This window comes from Portunus trituberculatus, chromosome 42 (genome assembly GCF_017591435.1).
Source record: "Portunus trituberculatus isolate SZX2019 chromosome 42, ASM1759143v1, whole genome shotgun sequence".
In the NCBI taxonomy this organism is placed as follows: domain Eukaryota; kingdom Metazoa; phylum Arthropoda; class Malacostraca; order Decapoda; family Portunidae; genus Portunus; species Portunus trituberculatus.
Genome location: NC_059296.1, coordinates 30291496 through 30318572, shown reverse-complemented (window position 1 = coordinate 30318572; position 27077 = coordinate 30291496). Strand labels below are relative to the sequence as shown.

General features: G+C 39.9%; 2 protein-coding genes and 1 long non-coding RNA gene across 6 annotated transcripts in view; 1 reads left to right on the top strand and 2 right to left on the bottom strand.

The window, feature by feature from the left end:
• The window catches only part of LOC123517418 (cytochrome P450 2L1-like), a 12867-nt gene extending 1976 nt beyond the window's left edge, over positions 1–10891 (bottom strand). The window contains exons 1-11 of one of the 4 annotated variants that reach the window (XM_045277441.1): positions 10265–10891; positions 9199–9312; positions 8002–8234; positions 4492–4582; positions 4164–4254; positions 3561–3694; positions 3118–3336; positions 2814–3010; positions 1625–1736; positions 799–979; positions 399–516 (exon numbers count right to left, since the gene is read on the bottom strand). In XM_045277441.1, the coding sequence (XP_045133376.1) occupies positions 399–516; positions 799–979; positions 1625–1736; positions 2814–3010; positions 3118–3336; positions 3561–3694; positions 4164–4254; positions 4492–4582; positions 8002–8028 (1170 nt within the window). In that variant the 5' untranslated portion in view covers positions 8029–8234; positions 9199–9312; positions 10265–10891. Of the gene's footprint in view, positions 1–398; positions 517–798; positions 980–1624; positions 1737–2813; positions 3011–3117; positions 3337–3560; positions 3695–4163; positions 4255–4491; positions 4583–5298; positions 5475–8001; positions 8235–9198; positions 9313–9686; positions 9706–9830; positions 9887–10264 lie in introns of those variants that run through there. The other 3 variants (XM_045277442.1, XM_045277443.1, XM_045277445.1) reach the window with 3 other exon arrangements.
• LOC123517421 lies at positions 10354–23134 on the top strand. The gene is made up of 4 exons (XR_006678459.1): positions 10354–10397; positions 20341–20471; positions 20688–20775; positions 22905–23134. It is a non-coding gene; the product is annotated as an uncharacterized LOC123517421 (long non-coding RNA).
• LOC123517419 (cytochrome P450 2L1-like) lies at positions 15209–27077 on the bottom strand. Its single transcript, XM_045277446.1, has 11 exons — positions 26924–27077; positions 26036–26126; positions 25730–25820; positions 25096–25229; positions 23515–23733; positions 23208–23404; positions 21450–21561; positions 17627–17807; positions 16496–16613; positions 16112–16256; positions 15209–15720 (listed from the first exon to the last, which is right to left on the bottom strand). The coding sequence occupies exons 2-11, from the start codon at positions 26115–26117 to the stop codon at positions 15527–15529; spliced, it is 1473 nt and encodes a 490-aa protein (XP_045133381.1). The 5' UTR covers positions 26118–26126; positions 26924–27077; the 3' UTR covers positions 15209–15526.

Genomic DNA, 27077 nt, shown 5'->3' with positions numbered 1-27077 from the left:
TATGAACCTTAATCATACTGTAATCTAGAGCTAATTGTGGAATGTCTGTTCTCGTGATAAAAAAAAAAAAAAAAACAGTGCTATATTCCTAACATCTCTCCAGTGAGAAGAGACTCAAAAGTGCCTCACTCAAAAATAAAGTCAAATCATCTTACCATATTTACAATAACAAGTAATTTTTCGAATTGTTAACATGTATAAATTTGTAAATAGTGGATGGACGTGATTTTCCGTAAATACTATTAATATAAAGGTATCTTCATAAATACAATGTCCTTGCCACTGGTACAATATAAAAGCCTTGCATATAAACTACTGACTAAAGACGACGTAGAAAGTAATCTATTATTACATAACACAAATAAAGTGCTAGTTGCAAGAAAGCAAGAGAATCTCACCTTGGGGATGAGGTAGCCCCCTACTTCAATGTCTCTGTTTGGGGAGCGTTCCACACCTAGGGCTGCCATAGAAGAAACGCGCAGAGCTTCGTGTATCATGGCCTCCACCAGAGGCAGGCTGGGTCAACACACGGTACATAATTACCCATTCAAGTACACTCGAATGATTAGTAAACTTATTAACTACACACACACTTCAGCTGCACTTTAGCAGTAGATAACATACAATTTTTTGTGCCATCAAAACCAAACTACGTAATAGAGTAAACATAGAGACTATTGATGTACTGTCATGAGAGATACTTGATTTGATGCAATGTGATGGAGAAGATATCAAGTGGAATGAACTTCGTAATAAACTGATATCTATACCTGTACAAGAACAGTAAAGTGTACGTACTTGGGTTTGTGGTGGTAGGAGGGCAAGGCGTCGCGGGGCACCACCTCGTCAATCTGCTCCTGGACGCGCCGCTGCACTTCGGGGTATTTGATCATGTAGAGGATGATCCAGCGCAGCATATTGGAGGTGGTGTCGAACCCGGCATTAAACAAGTCGAAGGTTACAGACACTAAGTCCAATTCTGTAAAAACACGAAAGAAATGTTAGAATTTTTACATCGAAGGTAAGAAATCTTCAGTTGCACATTCCTACTGTTTCAATTTTGGACACGATAGTTTTTCCTCTCAGACTAAAGAAAGAGAAACTGCCGTATGAAAATGAGATCTAGGAAGAGTGGGAATGAAGCACCTATGAAAAGTCTGAACAACTGCTGTTGAAGGAAGATCGAGCGAGATGATAAGATGGAGCTGTAATGAAGCTTTAAAGAAGGTATATGCAAACTTGTATAGACATGCACGCTACCAATAAGGAAACTGCAATAGACAGGAATAACTGGCAAAAGGCCGCACTTAGGACCAACCACTATTGGTTGGGAAACGCCAAAAGACGAAAACACGGAGCAGGAAATTCCAGGCTCGCCCTCTGAAGATGTGCAGGTAATCAAGAAGATCAGCTCCATGTCCATGTCATTTGTTGTACAACCATACACTGCACTGCAGTGTTCACCTAGTCTGGGATGTAAGGATCCGCCTGGCGTGGCAGGTGATGGGGAGCATGTTGTACAGTGTAGGAATTCAGAATATTAGTAGAATTTTTTTTAAACACCTTAATCCACACTTTCACGACGACTATTTGAAGTAAAGTAATAATTCATGAAGCAACTCACCACTAAAGTATTCAGCAATGTCACTCTTATTGTCCATGGCGATGAGGTACTCGTCGATCACGTCTCTTGGGTTGTCAGGGTCCAGCTTGGCGCGGTGTGTTGCTTTCAAGTCCTGCGAAGGTTATACATTACTTGTAAGCTGAAGAGAGGAAGGCAAGATGTGCACCAGAGGCCTGCCTATATGAGAGGTGGTTTGCTGGTGCCTGAGATGTGGAGCGGGTGCAAACGTATAGTGTGAAATATTGCTGGTGAAATGTGGAAACACAGAGGCAGGAAGGGAGCTCCAGACTTTACCGTTTATGAGAGAGAGAGGCTGAAAATAATCAGAAAAGAAAGGCTCATCAGATGAAAAGTTTTTGATTCCACTAATTTAACTTACAACTATATCACGAGATGATTGTTAATGAAACTGAACAATATAGCGAAAGTGTGCCGTACAGCTGCGACGAGTGAGGGCTGCAGTTGCAGCAAAAATGGCGATTTTGTGCTTCCTCTTCTCCCATAAAGAAGTGACTAAATGAATAAATGAAAAAAAAAAAATACATCTAGCGGCTCACGTGTTGTGGTTCAAATGCAGTTGTCGGACATCTGAAAATGCTCTTACGGATGCGATCCTTGTGTGAACAAGGCAGGGATGAAGATACACGCACACCCCAAACACACACATACACACACACACACACACACACACACACACACACACACACACACACACACACACACACACACACACACACACACACACACACACACACACACACACACACACACACACACACACACACACACACACACACACACACACACACACACACACACAGTGAGAGTGATTTGATTTGTGGAGCCGCAACATCTCAGTCATACTGCGTAGCTAAAAGTAACTTAATAAAACAACAAAAAGTGTAAGTTCAATATGAACATCAAAACAAAACTATAGACAAAAATGCTTGTATGTTAAAAACAAGAATAAAATCAAGTGGCATGGAATATCACATAATTGAAAATAAAGCTTTGGTATTTTCTTGTAAAAATAATTAAGGTTAACCTAATTTGATTATTTTTAAATGAAGGGGCATTGATATCACAGGGACAGACCACGGCTATTCGTTGTTTGTTACATCCCCATGACACTGATACCCTCTGTCCCACTCATACACACACGCAATACAAGTTGCAGTCAGCATCATACCTGTACGAGTGCATTTGCTTCTTTTCTCATCTTCGCCGTTGTCTTGTATATCGCTAATCTCTTCTTTATGAAGTCTGGTATGATTGTTTTGATGATCGGGAAGAACTCAAGAATTACCACTATAAACGTAGCATCCAATGACCGTATTATATTGATGAAAGACAGAACTCTTTCGTCGTCCATGTCGTATCTGGTGCCTGAGGATGAGATGAAGGGTCTTCAGAAAGACGCAGTGTTCTCAAGCCTGACAGAACGACCAGACCTAGGAGTGATAACGACCACCACAACCATTAACAGTACTCACTTGCAACCATCTGCCACACTACATTAAGGACGGCGACATTGAGAGATTTGGGAAAGAGGGTAGGAGACCCAGAGAGTGTCTTGAAATCCTCCACCAGCAACTGCGCCTCTCGCTGAATGGCGTCCTCTAGGTAGGTCTTGCCCATCCCGAGATCCCGCAGGTTACGCAGCAGAAACCGTCGAGCATTTTGCCAGTGTTTCCCGTTGGTCATGATGACACCTGTGGGAAGAGCACGAATAGGTAACTACGATGGTGCGAGGAGGGGTCACTGGCATTGGTAGTGTGGAGGAGGAAGGTAAGATGTCAGTGACAACAGATGTAGTGTAGGGGTCGTATATAGGCATATCTATGGATTTTGCGGGTCATATAAGAGAGAAGCCCACTTCGAAAACAATTTAATTTAAATAAATAAATTAACCGTGAAATTACAGTATGATACCAACCTGCTGGAACTCCATCAGATATTATCAAACCCAAATCAATTTTGGGACGATCCGACAGCTCAGCCCTTGACATGGCTTCCTTGATGAGCTTATAGTTGCACAGGAAAATAAATTTGTTAGCTCCCAATTCAGTCCTGAGGAGAAAAAAGTATCACTGAGGTAGGTACAGTATGAGTAGAGACATGACGAATGATTCATAGCAAAGACGGATAGAATACTCCCACATTTTTAACCCTTTACCTATAAAGGATCATACGACGCTTGCGCAAAAATAAACTGACAAACATTAATAGTTTGGATTTTCTGATCAGTCAGTTTCATTACAGTTATACTTCGTTATTTTTTTCTCTTAATTTCCATCATATTTGTTTAATTTTAAGGAAAATCAATGAGTAAAAGCGTTAGAGCACTGGAAAAGAAGCCCAGCTTTGCATCACCCTCCTGTAAACTGAGGCTTAGTTAGATATGCTTGAATCACGGATCAGAGGTTCAGTCATATGTCAAAAGTTGTATTTCACCAACAGACTAATAAAGTGAGTTTGGATTCTCCTGATGGCGGACATCCTCAGCACAGATCGTTAAATGATTGTGTGCAGTGCTTACTTGAATATGTCGCCGTATTTCTTCCTTAAAGTCTCGATCATGGAAATCTTCAGGAGTGACAAATTCCCTAGGTAAGGAATCACCATCGGTCCTGTAAAGAAATGCAAGGATCATCTGCCTTGTTCAGCAAACATTACACACGTGCCTCTACACTGGGGGAACCTGGATCCTTGAGAAGACATGTGTGACTGTCTGATGTTGCATCTTACATATTTACCCAGCCAGTTTCACACGTAAATAGTACTATGAAGTGACCAATAGAATAATGGTAGAAATATGTCCTTGTCTTAGTTACGCAACCATGAAGGAAAACCCTGTACTCCTTCACCTGGAGGCATGCCCGACGGCCTGGTGAAGTAGTACCGCAGAAGCAGCACCAGCAGGGCGAAAATGAACAGCTCGAGCCACATGGTGACAATCTGTAAGGAAGGAATCTCAGTTACGACCGTTGTTCTCGGTTTGCTCGTTCATAACCTTGACGGAGTATTGAAAATATTTTACAAGATCTGTTAATCTCTGCATTGTGCTAGATTTTTTTTTCTTTTTAAGAATTCTTCAGACTTGCTTTGGACAGCATCAGACAGGTACTCGTATGTTTATCCCTACATCTTTGTAAACAGGTCATCTGCACTTGTACAAAAGGTTAGCTAGGAACACTACGAACATTCTGTCATGAGCATGTCTGAAGACTTAGTTAAACAATTAAGAAAGAATAGTGATGAAACTAACTGACCGGGTAACAAAGAAACTTCTCTTTGTAAACAAATACCGGACAGCTGCAAATAAGGGGTCAGCTATGAACACAACACGTGTGTGGCGAGTGCTATCACTCCTACAAAAAAAGTCAGTCATTTTAACGTATAGAGGAGCATATGGCTATATTAGTGATCAACTGTCCAGGGTCTTGTGTGACCCTTATCAAAGTCAATATAATATGCTTATGTTAAGAAACCAAGTTGTAAATGCAGCTACTTCGCACCTATGACACACTTTTCGTTGAATGATTTTATTCAAAATTCAAAAAGGCGGTATGATACAAACAAATAAACAAGCATTTATGTTGCAACGATAACTGACACCAAACTCTTACTGAAGGAAGAGTAATTATTGCTACTTCCAAACAAAATGTCCTTGCCTTCACTAACAGCACACTCCCGCTCTTCGATCCGTATACACTTCACAACATGGATGGGAAAGGTTGTCACTCTCACAGACCGCCTCACGAAATGCTTTTGAAGGAACGTACGCGTTGGTCCTATACGGCTATCCAAGCTGGTGCCCGCATATTGACGCTGTGAGGCAGCTGATACTGTTACGCCCTCAAGCCAGATGCCGCATGTCACTACCACGCTAATATGTTTGATGCAGGTTGCGGAGGACAGAAGTTTCTATTACTTTACTCCTAATTTTGGTCATCACAGCCGGAACTGAACAAGATGACAGAATACATGGCCATGGATTGACATTACCGATGAATGTAAATGTTACCCTTCATTAGCATTCATAAAATCACTCGAGGAGATTTTGCTGCGTGTGAAAACTATCTTCTTCAATGTGAGTGAAATAGATAGACTTGTCTAGTGTTGCTGAACCTGAGATGCAAATATTCCTTTCGTATTCGATTGTACGTTTCTTTCCTCAAATGTAGCTTTGCTGGGAGTAAGGACACGGTTCCTGAATTTCGTGCGCCGACACTGTTCCGCGCTCAGTAAATGTTGAATCATGGTGATGCGACTGTGTGTGTGTGTGTGTGTGTGTGTGTGTGTGTGTGTGTGTGTGTGTGTGTGTGTGTGTGTGTGTGTGTGTGTGTGTGTGTGTGTGTGTGTGTGTGTGTGCTGGCGTGCGCTGACGTTGTAGATTTATTTATTGTTTACTTCCAAACTCACTAATTCTTTTCTTAAGGTTCAATCTTTTTATTTGTTCTTTATTTCTTTATTGTTTTATATAGGAGAGAGGGCTAGCCAAGGGCAAAAGAATATTAAAAAGAAAGGCCCACTTAAGTGCTCGTTCTCTACCTGTAGAATAAAGAAAAGCGTTAGCCAAAATTAGGGAGCAAATGTCTTGATACAAATACATACAATATACACATGTCTTATATATGAGGGATTTTGACCTAAGACAACAAAAGACGCTGAAAACTCATTGGCAGTCGGTTTAAATACCTCTCGGTGTTATCTTCAAGGAAAATGCTTATCACTCGTCCTTTTATCGATGGTTTAATCAGTGCTATATTATAACAGTAACATTGTTGAACACAGTATCATGGTAAGAACGCTACATTCTTTTTTTCGCCTGCTCTTATTGGTGTGTGTTTGTTGGATAACTGTATGGCTTCGCTGTATGATGGTGTAGTGTTTGAGAAAGCTTTATGAGTCTTTCGGTGCATGATTCGTGTATCTGAAGTTCAATTAAACAGAAGTTGTTCTCGGTCCCTGTTTTTTCTCTTATGACTCATGATTATAGAGATAATTAATAAAATATACCAGAGAAAAGGAATCATAGTAATCTGATTTCCCGTTCATAAAGTCAACTCGTTTCCTATAAACAGACCCAAGAAAATGGAGAAGAGAATAAAATTTATACAGTTAATAAACAGCAGCAAATTAAGTTACTAGTGGCCAATATATACTAATTATATACAAGGGACATCAACAGAGCAAGCGAATAGTAATAACAACAACAACTAAAACAAATGGAAGCCAATACAAAAGCAAATTCCACGACCACCACTAGACTGAGGCTTCTATGACGTTACCCAGCCATATAGATGAAATGAATTACACAGAAAAAGTTTCTATCAATCACTTCTATGTAATAACTGCAAACGGAGAATGCGTCAACCGAGATGAAGATGAAGATTAGCCTTAGAATATATATAGAAGCTCAATCTCCTCCGATTCACACTTTTGTTTTTAACGTGAAGGTAGCGGTGGTGATAGTGGTGGTAGTGGTGGTGGAGTTGGATCATAACGGCGGTAGTCACGAACGATATCGAGCCTTGGCGGTGATGAAGAGATGCCGATTCCTATCTGCACTTGTAAATAACTTAATTTGACGAGACCAAATTTCAAGAAGTAACGGTGATGAATACGTCAACATTTTTTAAGTCTTGTTCATAGACAGACAACGTGAGTATTACATGCCTTTCTTGTTCAAATTGTAAAAGGATAATAATAATACATAGCGTTAGCCGTGGTGAAGTCACTACTATGGTATGTACAGCGAGCTCTTCTGCCTCCTTACCTTTCTCTTCGCGCTGCATCATGATTAAAGACACAAGCCACTCCAATGGTATCTTGAAGAAAACCAACAACCGTCTGCGTACTCCTAACTCTGGCACGTTTCAATAGCGGCAATTGACGTCTACTCACTGCCAAACCGCTGGGAACATGTTAAATACGCTGTCTAAATGATCTTCCCGTTCAGCTGCTCTCCTTCTTCCGTGGATTCTCGTAATTGAAAAAAAAAAAAATATATGGAACATTGGAAACTAGCTGGAAACCGTCAAATCTGGACGGAGAGAGAGAAAAAAAAAAAAATAAGGACCTGTTCAATATTAAAAAAAAAAAAAAGCTGTGAATACATCCAACAAAATACTGTTCATCTCGCCTATATCCTATAATTTTCAGCATGTACTATTGATTATCAAGGCTCTAAAAAAGAACTTGAGTATCTTCTGGCATCATGTAATTCATTGTAATCATGCTCGTGGAGTGGTTCTTCTGCAGATTTATTCTAATATTTCCAGAATGTGTGTAAAATGAAGTTAAGGTGATCACCAAGATATAAAGTTGCGAGTACGAAATCAGTACTGGAACAGAACAGAGGCGCCTCCTACTCGATCTTCGAAGGGAATCCACAACATGAAAGGCCTCAATCAGTCCTTTTTCGTCCTTGGCGTGATGACAATGTTTTGGTCAGGGGCCAGTCGTATTGATGGCAATCTGGGGTCTTCTTCAAGGTTCACCTCACAGCCCTCGGGAGCAGAAAACGTGAAGTTCTGGAGCAGAGCAGAGGAGAAAAGGAACAGTTCCATCCTGGTCAGAGATTCGCCCAGGCAGCTCCGGCGTCCTGACGAAAGAGGAGTGATGTTACACACTGCTTTTGATATTGCGATTTTGTCAGTTTTTGTAATATTGATTTTACTTTGGGGCGATTGAGGTAATGTAGGCCCTTTTCAGTATGATAAGATTTCACATTGTTTACCTTGTCGGTCAAATACATTTATGTAATGGATGAGGAAGCTGTAAGGATAGTGAGCAGAAGGCAATCCTTCTCCTATCCTACATCCACTGCCAAGCAGTCTTGCTAATGGTTCTGGAGAGCATCAGATGTGATGGATACCAGAACTTTTTTTTCTAACAAAATGTTACAATAAAAAAATGCCCACTGGAATTGCAGGTTCCATAAAAAGAATTTGAAAGGAATCAACGAAAAGCTAGGGACAAATGTCTTGAAAGCTCCCTCTTAAAAAAAAAAAAAAAGTTAAGTCGTAGAAAGATGAAAATACAGAAGCAGGTAGGAAGTTCCAGAGATCACCAGTGAAAGGTATGAATGATTGAGAATACAGGTTAACTTTTGTATTAGAGGTTGGACAGAATAGGGATAAGAGGAAGAAGAAAGCCTTGTGCAGCGATTCCGAGCAGAAATATAAAGTGCATGATGTTCAGGAGATGGAACGCTCAAGTACCTTTTGTGGACAACCTCTCTATCATGTATAACACGAGAACAGGCTGTGTTAAACTAAGGTTTAGAACGCTTAGGTTAAGAAAAGAATGAGGAATGTACGCCTCCATGCCAGATACTATCACCTCTGTTATGCGTTCATCACTCAGAGATGAGTCTCTGACACGGAAACAGTAATCATTCCAAGGAAAATCAGTAAAATGCCTCCTCAGGTCACCCCAATTGGCAGAGGCTGCCAATGAACTTAAATTGGAAATTGAAAGGTGTTCTTATTCGTAAGACATGACTACCAACACGTCACCTGAGCTAGATGTGTTGCACCAGCACACATCTGGAAGTTTATACACACCTGTGCCGAAGGGCAGGAAACCTTCTTTCTGGGACGCAAAGTTGCCCTGCTCGTCCAGGAAATGCTCCAGCCTGAACTGGTCAGGGTGTTCCCAGTACTGAGGGTCCTCTCAGACTAAAGAATGAAACACCAAAGATGAGATAAGCTGGCTAACCAGAAAGACTGGGGATGAATAACATAAGAGTGAACAACTCTTGCTGAAGGAAGATGGATGGGCAAAAACAAACTACCATGAAAACTTTAGTTGGTATAAAAATAAGCAATACGCAAAACTACACACACACACACACACACACACACACACACACACACACACACACACACACACGGCCCGGTAGCTCAGTGGTTAGAGCGCTGGTTTCACAAGCCAGATGACCGGGGTTCGATTCCCCGGCCGGGTGGAGATGTTTGGGTGTGTCTCCTTTCACGTGTAGCCCCTGTTCACCTAGCAGTGAGTAGGTACGGGATGTAAATCGAGGAGTTGTGACCTTGTTGTCCCGGTGTGTGGTGTGTGCCTGGTCTCAGGCCTATCCGAAGATCGGAAACAATGAGCTCTGAGCTCGTTCCGTAGGGTAACGTCTGGCTGTCTCGTCAGAGACTGCAGCAGATCAAACAGTGAATTACACACTCACACACGTAAGCATGCACGCAAGTAAGCACGGACGCACACACGCACACACGTACAAACACACACTGATTGCTGTGTCACTATGATTCAACAATTGTCAAAGGAGTGCCAGTGCCGGCGCTTGAATGTCAATAATTGGATTTTCTCTCCTCACAGTTATATACATTCGAAGTAAGAAACTCACATAAGAGTACGAAGGGATGAAGCCTGTTAACTTCAGATATATTCAGCAATACACTTTTCTTCACATTCGAGACAATAGTTCTTACACTCAGCAAGATTTCCTCTCGTGATTTTATGAATGCTAAGGAAATGTAACTTTTAAGCTAATTGGTTGTGGTGACGTTGTAACGACAAACTCATTTCATTCACTACAGTGACCGATCATTGAAAATAGTGTTAGTAACCTCTGCCTTCCATAACCTGCATCAAACTCACTGACGTGGTGGAGAGATGCGGCATCTGCCCTGAGGGGTGTATCTATAGTATCACCATGACACTATCAACAGTCAGTCACTGCGTCGCACCATCGGTGAGTGGCAAGAACTTTATGGCTGTCTCTGAATAATAGGTACGCTCCTGTCCTGAGTCCGTGACAACACTTCACCACATTCACTAGCTGACCGTGAGTGGCGTGCATGTTTTAGCTCTTCCCGATTTAGTGAAGTGATTTGTAAGGGTGTTACTTTCACCCTTGCAGTGAAATGCAAACGAACTGAAAAAGAAGTAAATGAGTTGTCGGTGGAGGTGAGGTCATTCTGATTTGCAGCCGCAATAATTATATTTTCTTTCGGAGTAGATACATTGAAATTCTCTCTAAATCTTTATCTTTTGTTTGTTTATATCTGTGTGAAGAAAGTAAACTCATTCAGTCAATTAAAAGTTTCATAGGAAGTGTCTGACATCAATAATAACTGGTTCCTTAATATAACAACTTGTATTCGCTTTGATAAGTATCACAAAAGGCAGTTAATAACTGGTCACCGACAGATCCACTCGCTCGCCCATAGAAAACAAAGAAATTGTGTTGACTGTTTTTTTTTATTTATTTTTTATAAGTGGGTAGGGAGATTGGTTTACCTGTATTTATAGGCTCCTACTCACTAGATGGCAAAATCTGATTGGTTCACTAAGAATTTCCTATCCAATACAAAATATAGTACAAAATTAATTTTGTACTATATTTTGTATTGGATAGGAAATTCTTATTGAACCAATCAGATTTTGCCATCTAGTGAGTAGGAGCCTATAAATACTGGTAAGCCAGTCTCCCTTCTCACTTAACTGTTGGAGGAACAAGTAGCAGGACCACTGCGTCTAGTCATGCCTTTTTGTACCTGAAGATGGGATATGTACTTTCCCGAAACGTTGTGAAGTGGATAAAATAAAGATAATCGTCCTTTTGTGGGTCTCCTCTCTCCTGTACTATATATATGCATTTATATATATATATATATATATATATATATATATATATATATATATATATATATATATATATATATATATATATATATATATATATATATATATATATATATATATATATATATATATATATATATATATATATATATATATATATATATATATATATATATATATATATATATATATATATATATATATATATATATATATATATATATATATATATATATATATATATATATATATATATATATATATATATATATATATATATATATATATATATATATATATATATATATATATATATATATATATATATATATATATATATATATATATATATATATATATATATATATATATATATATATATATATATATATATATATATATATATATATATATATATATATATATATATATATATATATATATATATATATATATATATATATATATATATATATATATATATATATATATATATATATATATATATATATATATATATATATATATATATATATATATATATATATATATATATATATATATGTGTGTGTGTGTGTGTGTGTGTGTGTGTATATATATATATATATATATATATATATATATATATATATATATATATATATATATATATATATATATATATATATATATATATATATATATATATATATATATATATATATATATATATATATATATATATATATATATATATATATATATATATATATATATATATATATATATATATATATATATATATATATATATATGTATGTATCTTGAGTGTAACCACCTAGAACCTGGGTATCATGGTGATATGTAGGTTACTATGGAACCAATTACTATTGATGTCAACCACTTCGTATGAAACTTTTCACTGAGGGAATAGTTATGCTTTTTTCGCACAGATACGGAAAATAAAAGATAAGGACTTGACCTACAAAAGACGGAATAATCAATGCAGCTGCAAAACAAAATAATTTCACCTTCACTGACAGGTCATTGACTTTTCAATCCGTTTGCATTTCACAGCAAGGGTGAAAAACAAGGTTACTTTGACACCATTACAAAATACCGAACTATATTGGGGAAGAGCTAAAACATGTCAAGAGTCAGTCAGTGAATGTGGTGAGTGTTGTCACAGACACGATGACAGGAACGGAAATATTGTTCACGGACTGTCAGACAGATCTTGCCGCTCACTGATGGAGCGACGTAGTGACTGACTCCCAGTAGAATCATGATCATGCTTTACTAGATGCGGCCCTCAGGACAGATGCCACATCTCGACACCACGTCAATGTGTTTAATGCTGGTTATGGAAAGCAGGGGTTAATAGTTAATACAACCAATACCAATGATTGGCGCCTGTATTGGTTGGAGTGACAACATGAGTTTGGCCTGACAGCGTCTCTACAACCTATGAGGTTAAAAGTTACATTTCCTTAGCGTTAATAAAATCACGAAAGGAAATCTTGCCGTGTGTGTAAAACCTATTGTCTCAAATATGAAGAAAAGTGGTTTCACCACGTGTGTTGCTGAATATGTCTGAGGTTAACATCCGCACTCATTCCTCGACAATTGATGAATCATAGTGACGGGGCAGTGTGTGTGTGTGTGTGTGTGTGTGTGTGTGTGTGTGTGTGTGTGTGTGTGTGTGTGTGTGTGTGTGTAATTCACCACGGTCGTCCGCTGGTCATCCAGCCAGTCTTCCCCATTACGGAGCGAGCTCAGAGCTCATTGACCGATCTTCGGGTAGGACTGACACCACATAACACACTCCACACACCGGGAAAGCGAAGCCACAACCCCTAAAGTTTCATCCCGTACCTATTTACTGCTAGGTGAACAGGGAAGCTTGCCCATTTGCCACGCCGCTTACCGGGACTCGAACCCGGCCCTCTCCATTGTGAGTCGAGCGTGCTAACTACTACACTACGCGGTGTGTGTGTGTGTGTGTGTGTGTGTGTGTGTGTGTGTGTGTGTGTGTGTGTGTGTGTGTGTGCAGTTTTACTTATCGTTTGATTCCAACAAACTTTTTCTTAGTAGTGATGTTTCGTGTAACCTGTCATTTAGAAGAGAGAGAGAGAGAGAGAGAGAGAGAGAGAGAGAGAGAGAGAGAGAGAGAGAGAGAGAGAGAGAGAGACATAGGAACTTAAGAAAAGAGTGAAGCTGCAAGAGGCCGTCAGGCCAGCCCATTGCCAACTCAAACCATTGTTAACTCGGCTCACTAATACCAACTCGGGCCACTGTGTGTGCCGACGTGGCCCATTGTGTGCATCAACATTTTAATGAAGGAAATCATGATCTACAAGATACGAAACACATTTATTACTTCAATAACGTTGATGAGTTTACAACATGAAAATCAGTCACAGCCAAACATTATTATATGTATACAAGTGAAATAAAGGCCATTCTTACATTTCTCTCTCTCTCTCTCTCTCTCTCTCTCTCTCTCTCTCTCTCTCTCTCTCTCTCTCTCTCTCTCTCTCTCTCTCTCTCTCTCTCTCTCGTCATTATTCAGTACTGCACGTCACGGTCAGGCAGTGACACCTCCTAGATCACTGCTAAATACATTATCGCCAAAATTTACCGAGAAGTACTAGCACTATCATTCAGCGTCTTTCTAGATTCACTGCACTAATGCATATATCTCAATCTACTTCCCTCCTCAGGTTACTGTCATATGATAATATTACTTGCAATTAGTCTACATATTTTACTCTCCTTTCTTTTTCAGGTCACTATTATGTGCTGATACACTTGTATTTTCATATTATAGAGAATATTTCATCGCTTGTCAGGCCACTGTCATGACCTAATGTCACCTGTAATTCTCTACTTCAATCTACTTCTTATTCTAACCTCTGGCTTCGTCAGTGTTTACCTCCGGGATCGTGTAGAGGAGAAAATAGTTCAGGGTTACGAAATCTCTCGGGTTCCTGCGAGAGTACTTAACTTCTGAGATACGTATGAAGTCCGTAAGTGTTTAGTGAATAGCTCTTAGCATAGATACGGACTTCTTAAGGACTTACGTAACTGTTTAGTGAATCCAGTCTTAGGTATACATTAGTTTGATTAATATCTCATATGTAATATTACTTTTGAAGGTATATCATGTCAATTGTTAGAGTATGAAAACCAATTAAAAAGTAAGAACAGAACCCAAGTAAAACAATTGTGCCGCATTCTCGTGACTTCAAGGCTATGGTGACAGCAAGGGAAGCTCAAAAAGAAAGATACTGAACTTTGCAGTGGTTTTAGTGTGAAGGTGTGTGTGTGTGTGTGTGTGTGTGTGTGTGTGTGTGTGTGTGTGTGTGTGTGTGTGTGTGTGTGTGTGTGTGTGTGTGTGTGTGTGTGTGTGTGTGTGTGTGTTAGCACTCCTAGTAGTACAGGGGCTAAATGAGAAAGTGAGAACATACACAAACTGATGTTTCGCCAAGGGTATACTTAACAACTTGAGTTGACGCCTCCAGAATTAAAAAGAAAAACTGATGAACACGTCAACATATTTTAAGCACTGTTCATAGCCAGGAAGCGTGAGTATTAAGTCTCTTTCTCGTTCAAATCACCCGGAAAAAATTACATAGCGTTAGTCGTCTGGCAGTCATTGATATGGTTTGTACAGCGAACACATCTGGCTCTCTGGCTTTCCTGCTGTGCTACATCTCAAAGCCAAAAGCCACTGTAATGTTATCTTGAAAAAAAAAAAAACTATCTACATACTCTCCCTATGCGCTTTGACAGCGGCAACTAAAGTCTACTCACTACCAAACCGTTGGGAACGTGTTGAATTCGCTGTCTAAATGATCTTACCTTTCAGTTATTTATTCTCTTGCCTTCAGTAGCTTCTCGTAAATGAAAACGATATATCGAACACTGGAAACCATCTGGAAACCATCTAATCTATACGGAGAAGAAAACATAAGGGCCTGTTGAATATTTTAGGTCAATAACAAAACTGCTACCACATCCAACATAGTTCTGCTCATCTTGCCTCTTTTATCTTAATTTTCATCATGATCTATTCATTACTAAGTCAAAAAATCTTGAGGATCTTTTTATCATATAATGCATTGTTATACTGCTTGCGGAATGTTTCTTCTACAGAGTTATTCTAAAATTTCTAGAATCATGCGTGAGTTGAAATAAAGGTGGTTATCAAATGATAAATAAGGTTGAGACTGCGAAATCAGTGATGGAACAGGACAGAGGCGCCTCCTACTCCTACTACAGAAGTGCCCTCAATCAGTCCTTTTTCGTCCTTGGCGTGATGACAATGTTTTGGTCAGGGGCCATTCGTACTGATGGTAATCTGGGGTCTTCTTCAAGGTTCACCTCACAACCCTCGGGAGCAGAAAATGTGAAGTTTTGGAGCAGAGCAGAGGAGAAAAGGAACAGTTCCATCCTGGCCAGAGATTCGCCCAGGCAGCTCCGGCGTCCTGAAGAAATAGGCCTTTTGGTATTGACATTTTGGTATTTTTTTTTTTTTATTGATTTTACCTTAGGGCGACTGAGGTAAAGCATGCCTTTATGTTCCTATCTAAGTATGATAAGAATTCACTTTGTCTGGGCGGTCATATACATGTATGTAATGGATGAGGAAGCTGCAAGGAAAGTGAGGGAGAAGGCAGTTACTTTCACATCCTGCATCCACTGCAATGCAGTCTGGCTAATGGTTTTGGGGAGCATCAGATGTGATGGATATCGGAAGTAAAATCAACGAACTTTGAATTTGAACTTTTAAAGATTGACTTGTCCGTCATGACGTAACCAGTAACATGTCACCAGTGTCACATGTGTTGCAGCACACACCTGGAAGTTTATACACACCTGTGCCGAAGGGCAGGAAACCTTCTTTCTGGGACGCAAAGTTGCCCTGCTCGTCCAGGAAGTGCTCCAGCCTGAACTGGTCAGGATGTTCCCAGTACTGAGGGTCGTAGTGGCAACAGATGGTCGCCGGGAAAACAAAGCTACCCTGTGTTGTGTGTGTGTGTTTATATATATATATATATATATATATATATATATATATATATATATATATATATATATATATATATATATATATATATATATATGCGCTATAGCTACAATTTCATTAACAAAAATCATATCTACTACAATGTGACCAAAGATGATGCAAAAAGTATCTTTTATCAGTACATGACACAAACAACAGGAACATGTTGAGGCAAAATAGAAAGAGAGTTTCACCTTGGGAATGTGGTAGCCCTCCAGTTGAATGTCTCTTTCTGGGGAGTGCTGCACACCGAGTGCTACCAAGGAGGAGAACCGCAGGGTTTCTTGTATCATGGCTTCCACCAGAGGCAGGCTGGATAAACACATGCCTTGTCCTTAATGATTCAGGTGCATTCAAATGAATAATAAATGTATTAACTATATGGACATTTGAAAAACACTTTACCGACAGATAGTACACAAATGGCCACAGGCGGGCGCGATTAGAATAAAAGAGTCCAATTAGAGATTACAGATTCGGCAGCTTGTTAAGTCCGTTTCGATTATCCGATTCGAGTGCCAAAAATCTACATCTGATTAGCGAATATCCAATTATCCGATTTGATTATTTAGAAAAAATAGGCGATTCAATATTTCTTAAAAGTAAATCAGCGTTTTTAAAGCAATTCTCAATATTTCTAAAGGAAACTTATTGTTTTTTACCCTAAATAAGCTATTTCCTACTAGTACAAAGAGAAATAAAGCTTTTTAAATAAAAAAAATATTTTTATTAAAATATATGATAGGAGACGCACAAGAAAAAGCAGATTTAAACACGCATTATATGTACTTTATACTTATAAATATAACCTTTTTCACGAAATATGACTTAAGAACTGATCATGATATGTTATTCATTGCATTTTAGAGAAAACACGAAAGTATAAACATTAAAGAATAAGAAATTATTTACTTGAGAAAAATGTAAAACAATTTATTAAGAAATTGATAGTGCGAAAAACAAAGATGACGTCAACCCGGATTAACTGTAAATAGCTTTAAATTTTCGATGGGTCACTTCCGATTATGAGACTCGTTTTAGGGTGCTTAGATCTTTCCGATTATCCGATTCGAAAATGTGAGCACGATTAATCGGATAATTGGATAATCGAATCGGAATCATCCATAGTTGCAAATGGCATACAATTCAGTGTGGCATTAAAACCAAACTACCAGGTACGAAGAAAAGTGAAGATATAGATTATATTATTGATATACTGTCATGAGAGATACTTCATGTGATGGAAAGTGATGGAGAAGGTATCAAGTAGAATGTACTTCATAATAAACTATAATACCTGTATATGAGCAGCGACGTGTACGTACTTGGATTTGTGTTGGTAGGAGGGCAAGGCGTCGCGGGGCACCACCTCGTCAATCTGCTCCTGGACGCGCCGCTGCACTTCGGGGTATTTGATCATGTAGAGGATGATCCAGCGCAGCATATTGGAGGTGGTGTCGAACCCGGCATTAAACAAGTCGAAGGTTACAGACACTAAGTCCAATTCTGTCAAAACACGACAAAAAATATTGTCTTATAATTTTCGCAACGAAGATAAGAATTTTTCCATATTCGTACTGTGTCAATTTCAGACATGATAGTGTTTCATCTCACACTAAAGAATGAGAAATAGAAGATGAGATTAGCTGACCATCAGGGATGAATGGGGATGAAGAACCTATCAAGAGTCTGAACATCTCTTGTTGAAGGTAGATTGTTGGGTAGAGAAAGTGATATAATGATATGGATTTGCAGTGGAGCTTAAAAGAAAGAAAACAAAAGAAACTTCTCCCCACCCGAAAAAAAAGTGCAATAAACAGGAATGACAAAAGAAGTTCGCACATGAGACCAACCACTGATGCTTTGGAAACAGAGTTGAAAGAAAATATTGAGCAAGAAATTGCAGGCTAATGGACTAGGAAGATTAAAAAGTACGCATCTTTCGCTAAGGAGGCATTTGCCCTATTGTTTTGGGAGCGACACAGATTTACTCTGCGATATAAGTCTTCACCCATTGATTATGTACAAGAAAATAATAAAGAACAGCTCCATGTCCACCTTTGGTGAGTGCATAAGTATCATATGGTGCACATTCACGCTGCAGTGTTCACCTACTCTGGGAAGTAAGGATCCGGGTGGCGTGGTCGGTAATGGGGAGCATGTAATTTCTACTTGGTGTAGTAATTCAGACATTAATTGTAACTTTGTTGCACGTGTAGTCAAAGTCACGACGATGAGTTGAAATAAAACTAAGAATGAGTAAATGATCCGGGTTATTATGCCGTGACATTTCGGTCATATGGCGCCGCTAAAAAAGAACTTTAAAAGCAACAAAATAATGTTGATTGAAAGATAGATATTATTACGGTACCTTCCCACCATGCTCCCAGGCCATGAAGTCCTTCCAGGGAGGATGAGATTAGCTTGAGTAAATTTCTCGAAGATCATGAGAAATTTTAAATTCCTGGTTCTGTACAGGCACGCACATGTACACTATCCATTCCCTCCTTTCTCCCGCTCCTGCTGCTCTGCCAGGCTCCCATGGGACTTGGCCATTTTGTTAGCTGAATCAGTCAGAAAAAGACGTGCCTTACTTTCTCCTTGGTTCGTCATGCCGATGAGTCTAGTTCTTGCTTGCGCTCTTATGGTGGTTGTCCATTGTCTTCCTGTGCCTGTTTTTTTTTTTTTTTTTTTTTTTTACGTTAAGGCCTATAGCACCTGTAGGCACACTTGAAGAGTGTATGGGAAGCGCTGTTCAGCTTCCGCCCATTAGTGGCGCAGGCAAGTGTGATGATCACCACTCAAGCTCATCTTGGGTGTAACCACCTAGAACTTATGTACCATGGTAACATGTAGGTAACTTTAAACCACTCGATAAATGACAAAGTGTTTAAGGCTGTACGTGGTGGGATTCGAACCTGCGCGTGGACGTCTGCCATATCCCACTATGCCACCGCCTCCCTCAGAGGCTTTCTTTCTTTTGCTTTCTTCGGTGTTGTGCAGGGTTTTGTAACCCTTCTGCGTGTGTTTTTTGTCTTGCGTGTGTGTTGGCTGAGAGAGGGTGGTTGGGTTGGGGAGAGCGCACGTGGTGTCCTTTCTCCTCCCTTGTCATCCACTCTCCTCTCCTATAAGAATTTCTTGTTCAGTGTCCTTTGTGGTCTGGACTGTCGCGCCATGTTTGGTTTGTGCACCATTAGCATCATCGTAAAAAAATCGTTCATTGAAATATATCACGGCGGCGCAGCGCATGGTGGGAGGGAGAGTGTGTTGTAGTAGTGATGGGTGCTCCCTTCCAACTCCCAAAGAATCCCTCTCCACCTGAGATGACCGTTAGATTGAATAAAATATTTCCGCTGCCTGCGGTGCATAGCCAAACTTCGTTCCCGCTGTGCATCCTTCTTTAGCCTCCACTATCTTTACCTTCGTAGCAGTTACCAGGATGAGGAACTAGCTGAGGATGGTTGCCAGGGGATTTGATGATTTCCCTCGAGAGGAGCTGGGATGGATCGTTGATCTTGTATAGTGAACTGAGATCCCTTCCGGGCGGGAGACGCTAAGGCTCTCAAATGAAGACGAAGTCACTTCTCAAACGACCGCGGACAAGATCGCTCATCGGCGCTCTCGGCTGCGCCACTACAATTAACCCTATGTTTAATATCCCTCCGGTCTCTCCCAGGGGTCGAGACTTCTTCCTGCTAATCCATTCTGGTATTTTCTGCTCTTACAGGAATGCCTTGACGGCACTCTCGAATGTGGTGAAAGGGATGACCAACTTGATGTCGGAGGCTCTGCTTCCAGCAGGGAGGATATTCGCTGAGGCTTAGCTCTCCTGCCCAGCAGTCTATGTATTCGACTAACGGACAACAGATCGCTTCTTTGCTTTTTGTCCCGGCGGTGATCCATATCTAGTTACTTTCCCACCCGAGGTACTTCATCTCTCTCTTAAGTAGTCCTTGGCCTCTGGTGTCAGGCTGTTCTATGGGTTTGGATTAAAAGTTCCGTCCCCAGCTCTTGCACCAACCTTCTCCATTTCTTCCAGATCCCAGCTGCCCTGCTTCCAGGTCCCTCGCTCCGTCCAGGCTTCCCTGTACACAATCGGTGGAATGGGTGCAGAACTTGGTGAAGCTGGACATCAGCCGATTCCTTCAAGACGCTGATGTGTCGTGATGGGTACGGTTCCAACATGCTTGCCTCAGGAAACAGTGTGGAACAGGAGAATGGGCGAGGGATTAAATTAAGCCCAATAATCAATGATGAGAGGAGAATTTGTACATTTTTTATGCTTGTAAAAATTTTATGCTACACAAGGATTAAGGAATTAGTCTTGACTTGCAAAACTGTGTCTCTTCGCCGCCGCTTTACACTATGACTAGTCTCTCCATACAGGCACACCACCCAGCGACTTGGGTCATGGTCCTCGACTGCTCAGGCTTTGCCATATCCTTTCGTCCTTCTCTTCGCACGCATAACATCGGTGGGTAGTTATAATTTAGCCGACATTATCTCTTTGTGGCGGCTCTTAACGCTTAAATTATTTTCATCGGCTTAAGGAACCTGTACAGATTTAGTGATCCTTCCTCCTGGCAAGGATGAAGCCATCTGGTGCAGCATTATTTCTCATTAAAGTGGTCCAGAGGTTGGCAGGTCAGCCAGAACAGAAGGCATAGTGGAGAAAGTGTGGTTCGGGTAGTCTACTCCGTGCATGCGAGAGCCTGTAGTGTCGAAAATTTTTAGTTTCTGGTAATCATTGTGGAATTTTCTTAAGCCGTTTTTCATCCTTCCAAAAGTGGCGTCACAGCCCAGGGACCCAATGAAAATGTTTTAAGTGATGAGACAAAGATATCATTCATATATATATATATATATATATATATATATATATATATATATATATATATATATATATATATATATATATATATATATATATATTACTACAATACTCTAAGTATAGTATAAATGTTAAAAACAGCCCTAAAAAGTAAAAAAAAAAAAGAATAAAGTGGTAAAGTGGCATTGGCCATCAAATTATAAGAATAGAGCTTTATTGTATTTTCATAAAATGATATTGAACCTAGTTAAATTAATGTGACGTGAGGGGTTACTAACTCCACTAATAAGACAGTAAGAATTCATGAAGCAACTCACCACTGAAATATTCAGCAATGTCACTCTTATTGTCCATGGCGATGAGGTACTCGTCGATGACGTCTCTTGGGTTGTCAGGGTCCAGGTTGGCGCGGTGTGTTGCCATCAAGTCCTGTGCAGGTTATACATTACTTATAGGCTAAAGAGAGGAGTTCAAGGTGTGCACCAGAGGTTTTGCCTCTGCCAGGTGTGGGGACCTGTGGAGGTATTGTGCTGATTTTCCCTGGAATAATTATTACTTCCGTGTGAAAGACCCATCTTATTATGCTGAACGTATAACAGAGGTGATAGTGTCTGGCATGTAGGCATACATTCCTCATTCTTTTTCTCATTTTAAACCTTCTAAAGCTTGGTTTAACTCAACCTGTTCTCGTGCTATACATGATGGAGTGGTTGCTTACAAAAGGCACTTGAGCCTTCCATCTTCTGAATCACACACACTTTAAATTTCTGCCCGAAATCATGTCTTGTTGTTCTTCAACTTGCCAAACACTCTTTCATAAATAGAAAATGTCAAAATGTTTCAAACTCCAACTTCCTTCGAGACATCTGGCATCTGGCCAAAAACATCTCTAATAACTTCACTTCATCTTTCCCTCCTTTATTTCATCCCGATGGCACCACTGCCATTTCATCTGTCTCTAAAGCTGAACTAATCTCAAACCTTTGCTAACAGCTACACCTTGGTTGATTTTGAGCTTATCCCTCCCTCTTCTCCTTCTGACTATTTCATGCCTTCAATCAAAGTTCTTCGTAACGATGTTTTCCATGCCCTCGAAAGGCTTATAGATCTGATGGGAAGCCTCCTATCGTTCTTAAAAACTATACCTCCGTTCTTGCATCTTGCCTTGCCAAACTCTTTCAACTATGCCTATCGACTTCTACCTCTCCTCCATGCTGGAAGCTTGTCTACATTCAGCCCGTTTCTAATAGGGGTGACAGTTCTAATCTCTTAAACTACCACCCTATTGATTTAATGTTTTGCTCGTCTAAAGTTTTGAATCTATCCTTAATAGGAAGATTCTCTAACATCTGTCACCTCACAATATTCTATCTGATCGCTTCCGTCAAGGCCGCTCTACTGGTGATTTTCTGGCTTTCTTTACTGAGACTTGGTCATCCTGTTTTAGAGATTTCAATAAAACTTTTGGTGTTGCGTTAGATATATGGAAAGCCTTTGATAGTATGGCACAAATGTTTGATTTCCAAACTGCCTTCCTACGGTTTCTATAAATTTCTCTGCAACTTTATCTCAAGTTTCCTCTCCAATTGTTCTATTGCTGTTGTGGTAGATGGCCACTGTTCTCCTAAATCTGTTAACAGTGGTGTTTCTCAGGGTTCTGTTTGTCATCCACTCTCTTTTTATTATTTATTAATGATCTTCTTAACCAAACTGCTTGCCCTATCCACTCCCACGCTGATGATACCACTCTACATCTTTCCACATCCTTTCAGAGATGACCAACCCTTCAGGAAGTCAACAGATTACGCAAGGACGCCACAGAACGCCTAACGTTTGATCTATCTAAGATTTCTGATTGGGGCCTTGAACCCAGTACCACACAACCAAGTAAATACAACTAGGTAGGTAAATACACACACACACACACACACACACACACACACACACACACACACACACACACACACACACACACACACACACACACACACACACACACACACACACACACACACACACACACACACACACACACACACACACTCGCGCAATACATGTTATAGTCAGCATCATACCTGTATGAGTTTCTTCGCTTCTTTTCTTAAGTTCGCCATTTGCTTGTATATCGGTATTCTGTTCTTTATGAAGTTTGGAATAATTTTCTTTATGAATGGGATGAATTCCAGAATCAACATTGCAGACGTAGTTTCGAATGACCTTATTATCTTGATGATTGATAAGACCCTTTCGTCGTCCATGTCGTATCTGGTGCCTGAGGATGATAAAATGAAGAGTCTTCATTGAGGCGCAGTGTTCTCAAGCCTGACAGAACGACCAGACCTAGGAGTGATAACGACCACCACAACCATCAACAGTACTCACTTGCAACCATCTGCCACACTACATTAAGGACAGCGACATTGAGGGATTTGGGAAAGAGGGTAGGAGACCCAGAGAGTGTCTTGAAATCCTCCACCAGCAACTGCGCCTCTCGCTGAATGGCGTCCTCTAGGTAGGTCTTGCCCATCCCGAGATCCCGCAGGTTACGCAGCAGAAACCTTCGAGCATTTTGCCAGTGTTTCCCGTTGGTCATGATGACACCTGTGGGAAGAGCACGAGGAGGTAACGATAATGGTGCAGAGAGTTGTCAAAGGTTTCGCCATCTTGAGGGTTCGCGCCTGTGATTTCACTACATAAACTTTTCACTTGTCTAATGTATCGTTTTTGTTATATCAGTGGGTAGTTTGCTCTTGTATACGTTTGATCCTTATTGTTGGTCGAATACATTGACGTTTTCATAGATAGCAAGTATTCTGAAATCTATCAGTTTAGCATAAGAGTTACCATAGTCAAAAAGGTGTATCCTTTGCACGAAGATTGTATCAAGTCACTAACATTTTATACAGTGTGACATACATGAGCAATGGCAAGATCGCCTTTGTAATACTGGCCGGCAAGTACACATAAGGAACAATAATGGTGACATTGTGGTGAAAGTTAAATATATGCGTTTATCAAGTGTGTGGAAAAAAGTATCCAGTCTTTTATAGTGAACCATTTCAAGAATTACATGTGCAGACTATTGGAAGATGGTGAGGGGATGAAGCGGGAACTACTAGAAGCAGCAGAGACCGTCAATCACCTAATGAATATGTTGTCAGGAAAAAAACAAACAAACAATTAAACAGACGAAAGAGGTCGATATGGGTGCCACACAAAATAGTTTCCTACTCCGCTAATGGATTGAAGCTGAACAGCTCTTCCCATACTCTTCAAGTGAACCTACAGGCGCTATAGGCCATAACATAAAAAAAGCCTTCCTAAAGACCGGCAGCACCGTATCATGGTCCTACAGTGTAGGGCCATGATATGGTGCTGCCGGTCTTCAGGAAGGTTGTTTAATCGCCGATGTCGGTGTAGGTCCTACACCGACATCGGCGATGCAATACAACTAAGTGACATTACACATTGACATCAGCTTACTTTTTAATAAACAAAGAATTTGTTTATACTTTTTGATAATATTTGTACATTCTTCATTATCAGTGAAATTATATTCTAATAAATAACTTCTGTGTCATGAATTGTGTAACTTTAACATCTCAGTGTGTCTATGAATATTTACTATTGAAAATGTACTACTCGGTATAAAAACATACACCTGCATGTGACGGTGATAACTTGCTTTTGAAAATGTACTAGTCTGTATGAAACCACGAGTAGCGAAACCACTCCTATCACGGACCAAACCTCCAGAGAGCGAGCTGGTTGAGGTGCGAACACCTATAGGTGGCGAACTGGCAGATGAAGAAATCCCCTGGATACTGTTCAGGGAGGATCATTAGCATACTCTTTTAGCTGCATAAAATTACTATTCAATAAAACATAAAGAAAAACCCACTTCTAAAGCAACAACTTCAGATATTAAGTTAACTAATCATAAATCTCTAGCACGATACTGACCTGCGGGAACTCCTTCAGATAATATGAATCCCAAATCAAATTGTGGACGATCCGAGAGTTCAACCTTTGACATTGATTCCTTGATGAGTTTGTAGTTGCACAGGAAGATAAATTTGTTGGGTCCCAGTTCAGTCCTGAGGAGAAATGGCGTCACTGAGCCAGGCAGGGTGTGAATAGCAAAATACGGGCAGAAAACAATTCGCTCGTCTGACTTTCTCTGTAGATAGTCATTCTACACACACACACACACACACACACATATATATATATATATATATATATATATATATATATATATATATATATATATATATATATATATATATATATATATATATATATTTATAAACAAATAAAAGAGTTGGAGCACAGCAAGTGTGGCCAGGCTTTGCACCACTACTTCCATCCTAAAGACTGGTGGCCTGAGTTTCTATGCCGATCTACCCAGGAAGTTACTTAAATATGCTTGAATCATGGATCATTCTAACAGAGGCCTATTATCATGAATTGTGTGTTATACTTTACCTATAAACCAACAGAGAAAAATACTCATGAGATTAACTTCTGACAACAGACATCCTTAGCACAGATTGTTCACGTTTACACTCCACCAGTGAGTGTGTACAGTACTTACATAAATATATTGCCGTATTTCTTTCTGTATTTCTTGACCAAGGCAATGTCCAAGCGTAAAAAGTTCCCTAGGTAAGGAATCACCATCGGACCTGCAAAGGAAGGCAAGGATCACCTGCCTTGCCTCTTGACTGAGGGAGCCTTGATCATCGGGAGGACACGAGTGACTGTCTGATGTTGCATCTCATTACATATTTACCCAGCCAGTTTCACACATAAATAGCACCATGAAGGCCGTTAGAAAATAGTAAAAATATGTCCTTATCTAAATTATGCAACAATGAAGGAAAACAATGTTCGTCCTCACCTGGAGGCATGCCTGACGGCCTGGTGAAGTAGTACCGCAGAAGCAGCACCAGCAGGGCGAAAATGAACAGCTCGAGCCACATGGTGACGATCTGTAAAGAAGGAATCTCAGTGACGTTCGTTGTTCATAGTCTTGACACTTAGCTAATAGCGAATATAGTTCTTTGAAGAGGGAGTTCACAAGATACTTCTCATGATTTTGCATATCCTTTTCATATATAATACCTAAATTTATACATTTGTCACACACATACTCACATATACATGCTTATCAAAACGATTTTATTTCTACGATGTCAGCTGCCTATAACAGAGTCCAGATATTACAATATGCAATCAAAAGAATACTTAATATAGAAAAAAAAAAACCGTCAAAACGTTTTCACAGCAGTCGAGGACATCAACAAACATGGGGGTAACTGTGAGCACAGAAGCAGTGTGTCGTCTCTGTCCTTTTAAAAAAATCAGCCAATATAGTTCTTTTTTTTTTGTATAGGTGAGTGTCTGGCCTTGTGGGTGACCAGCTGATAATTGCCTTGTGTGATCTCTATCAAAGTGAACACAAATTGTTTATATTAAGGAATCAGTTACTATTCGTGTCAACCACTTCGTGTGAGACTTTTCACTGAGTGAATGATTTTACTTTCTTCACACAGATATAAACAAACAAAAGATAAGGTTTTAGAGAGGGCTTAAATGCATCTACTTCGAAAGAAAAGGTGATTATTGCGGCTGCAAATCAGAATGACCTCACCTCCACTGACAACTCATTTACTCCTTCTTTTCAATCAGTTTGCGTTTCACAACAAGGGTGACAAACAAGGCTACTTGACACTCTTACAAACTACCTGACTAAATCAAGCTGATCTAAAACATGCATATCACTCACGGTCAGTCAGTGAATGTGGTGAGTGTTGTCACGGACCCAAGGACAGGAGCGCACCTATTATTACAGCCACAAAGTTGTCGCCGCTCACTGCTAGTGGGACGTAGACTGCTAAGTGTTGATAGTTGACAGTGTTATGGTGATGCTAAAGATACGC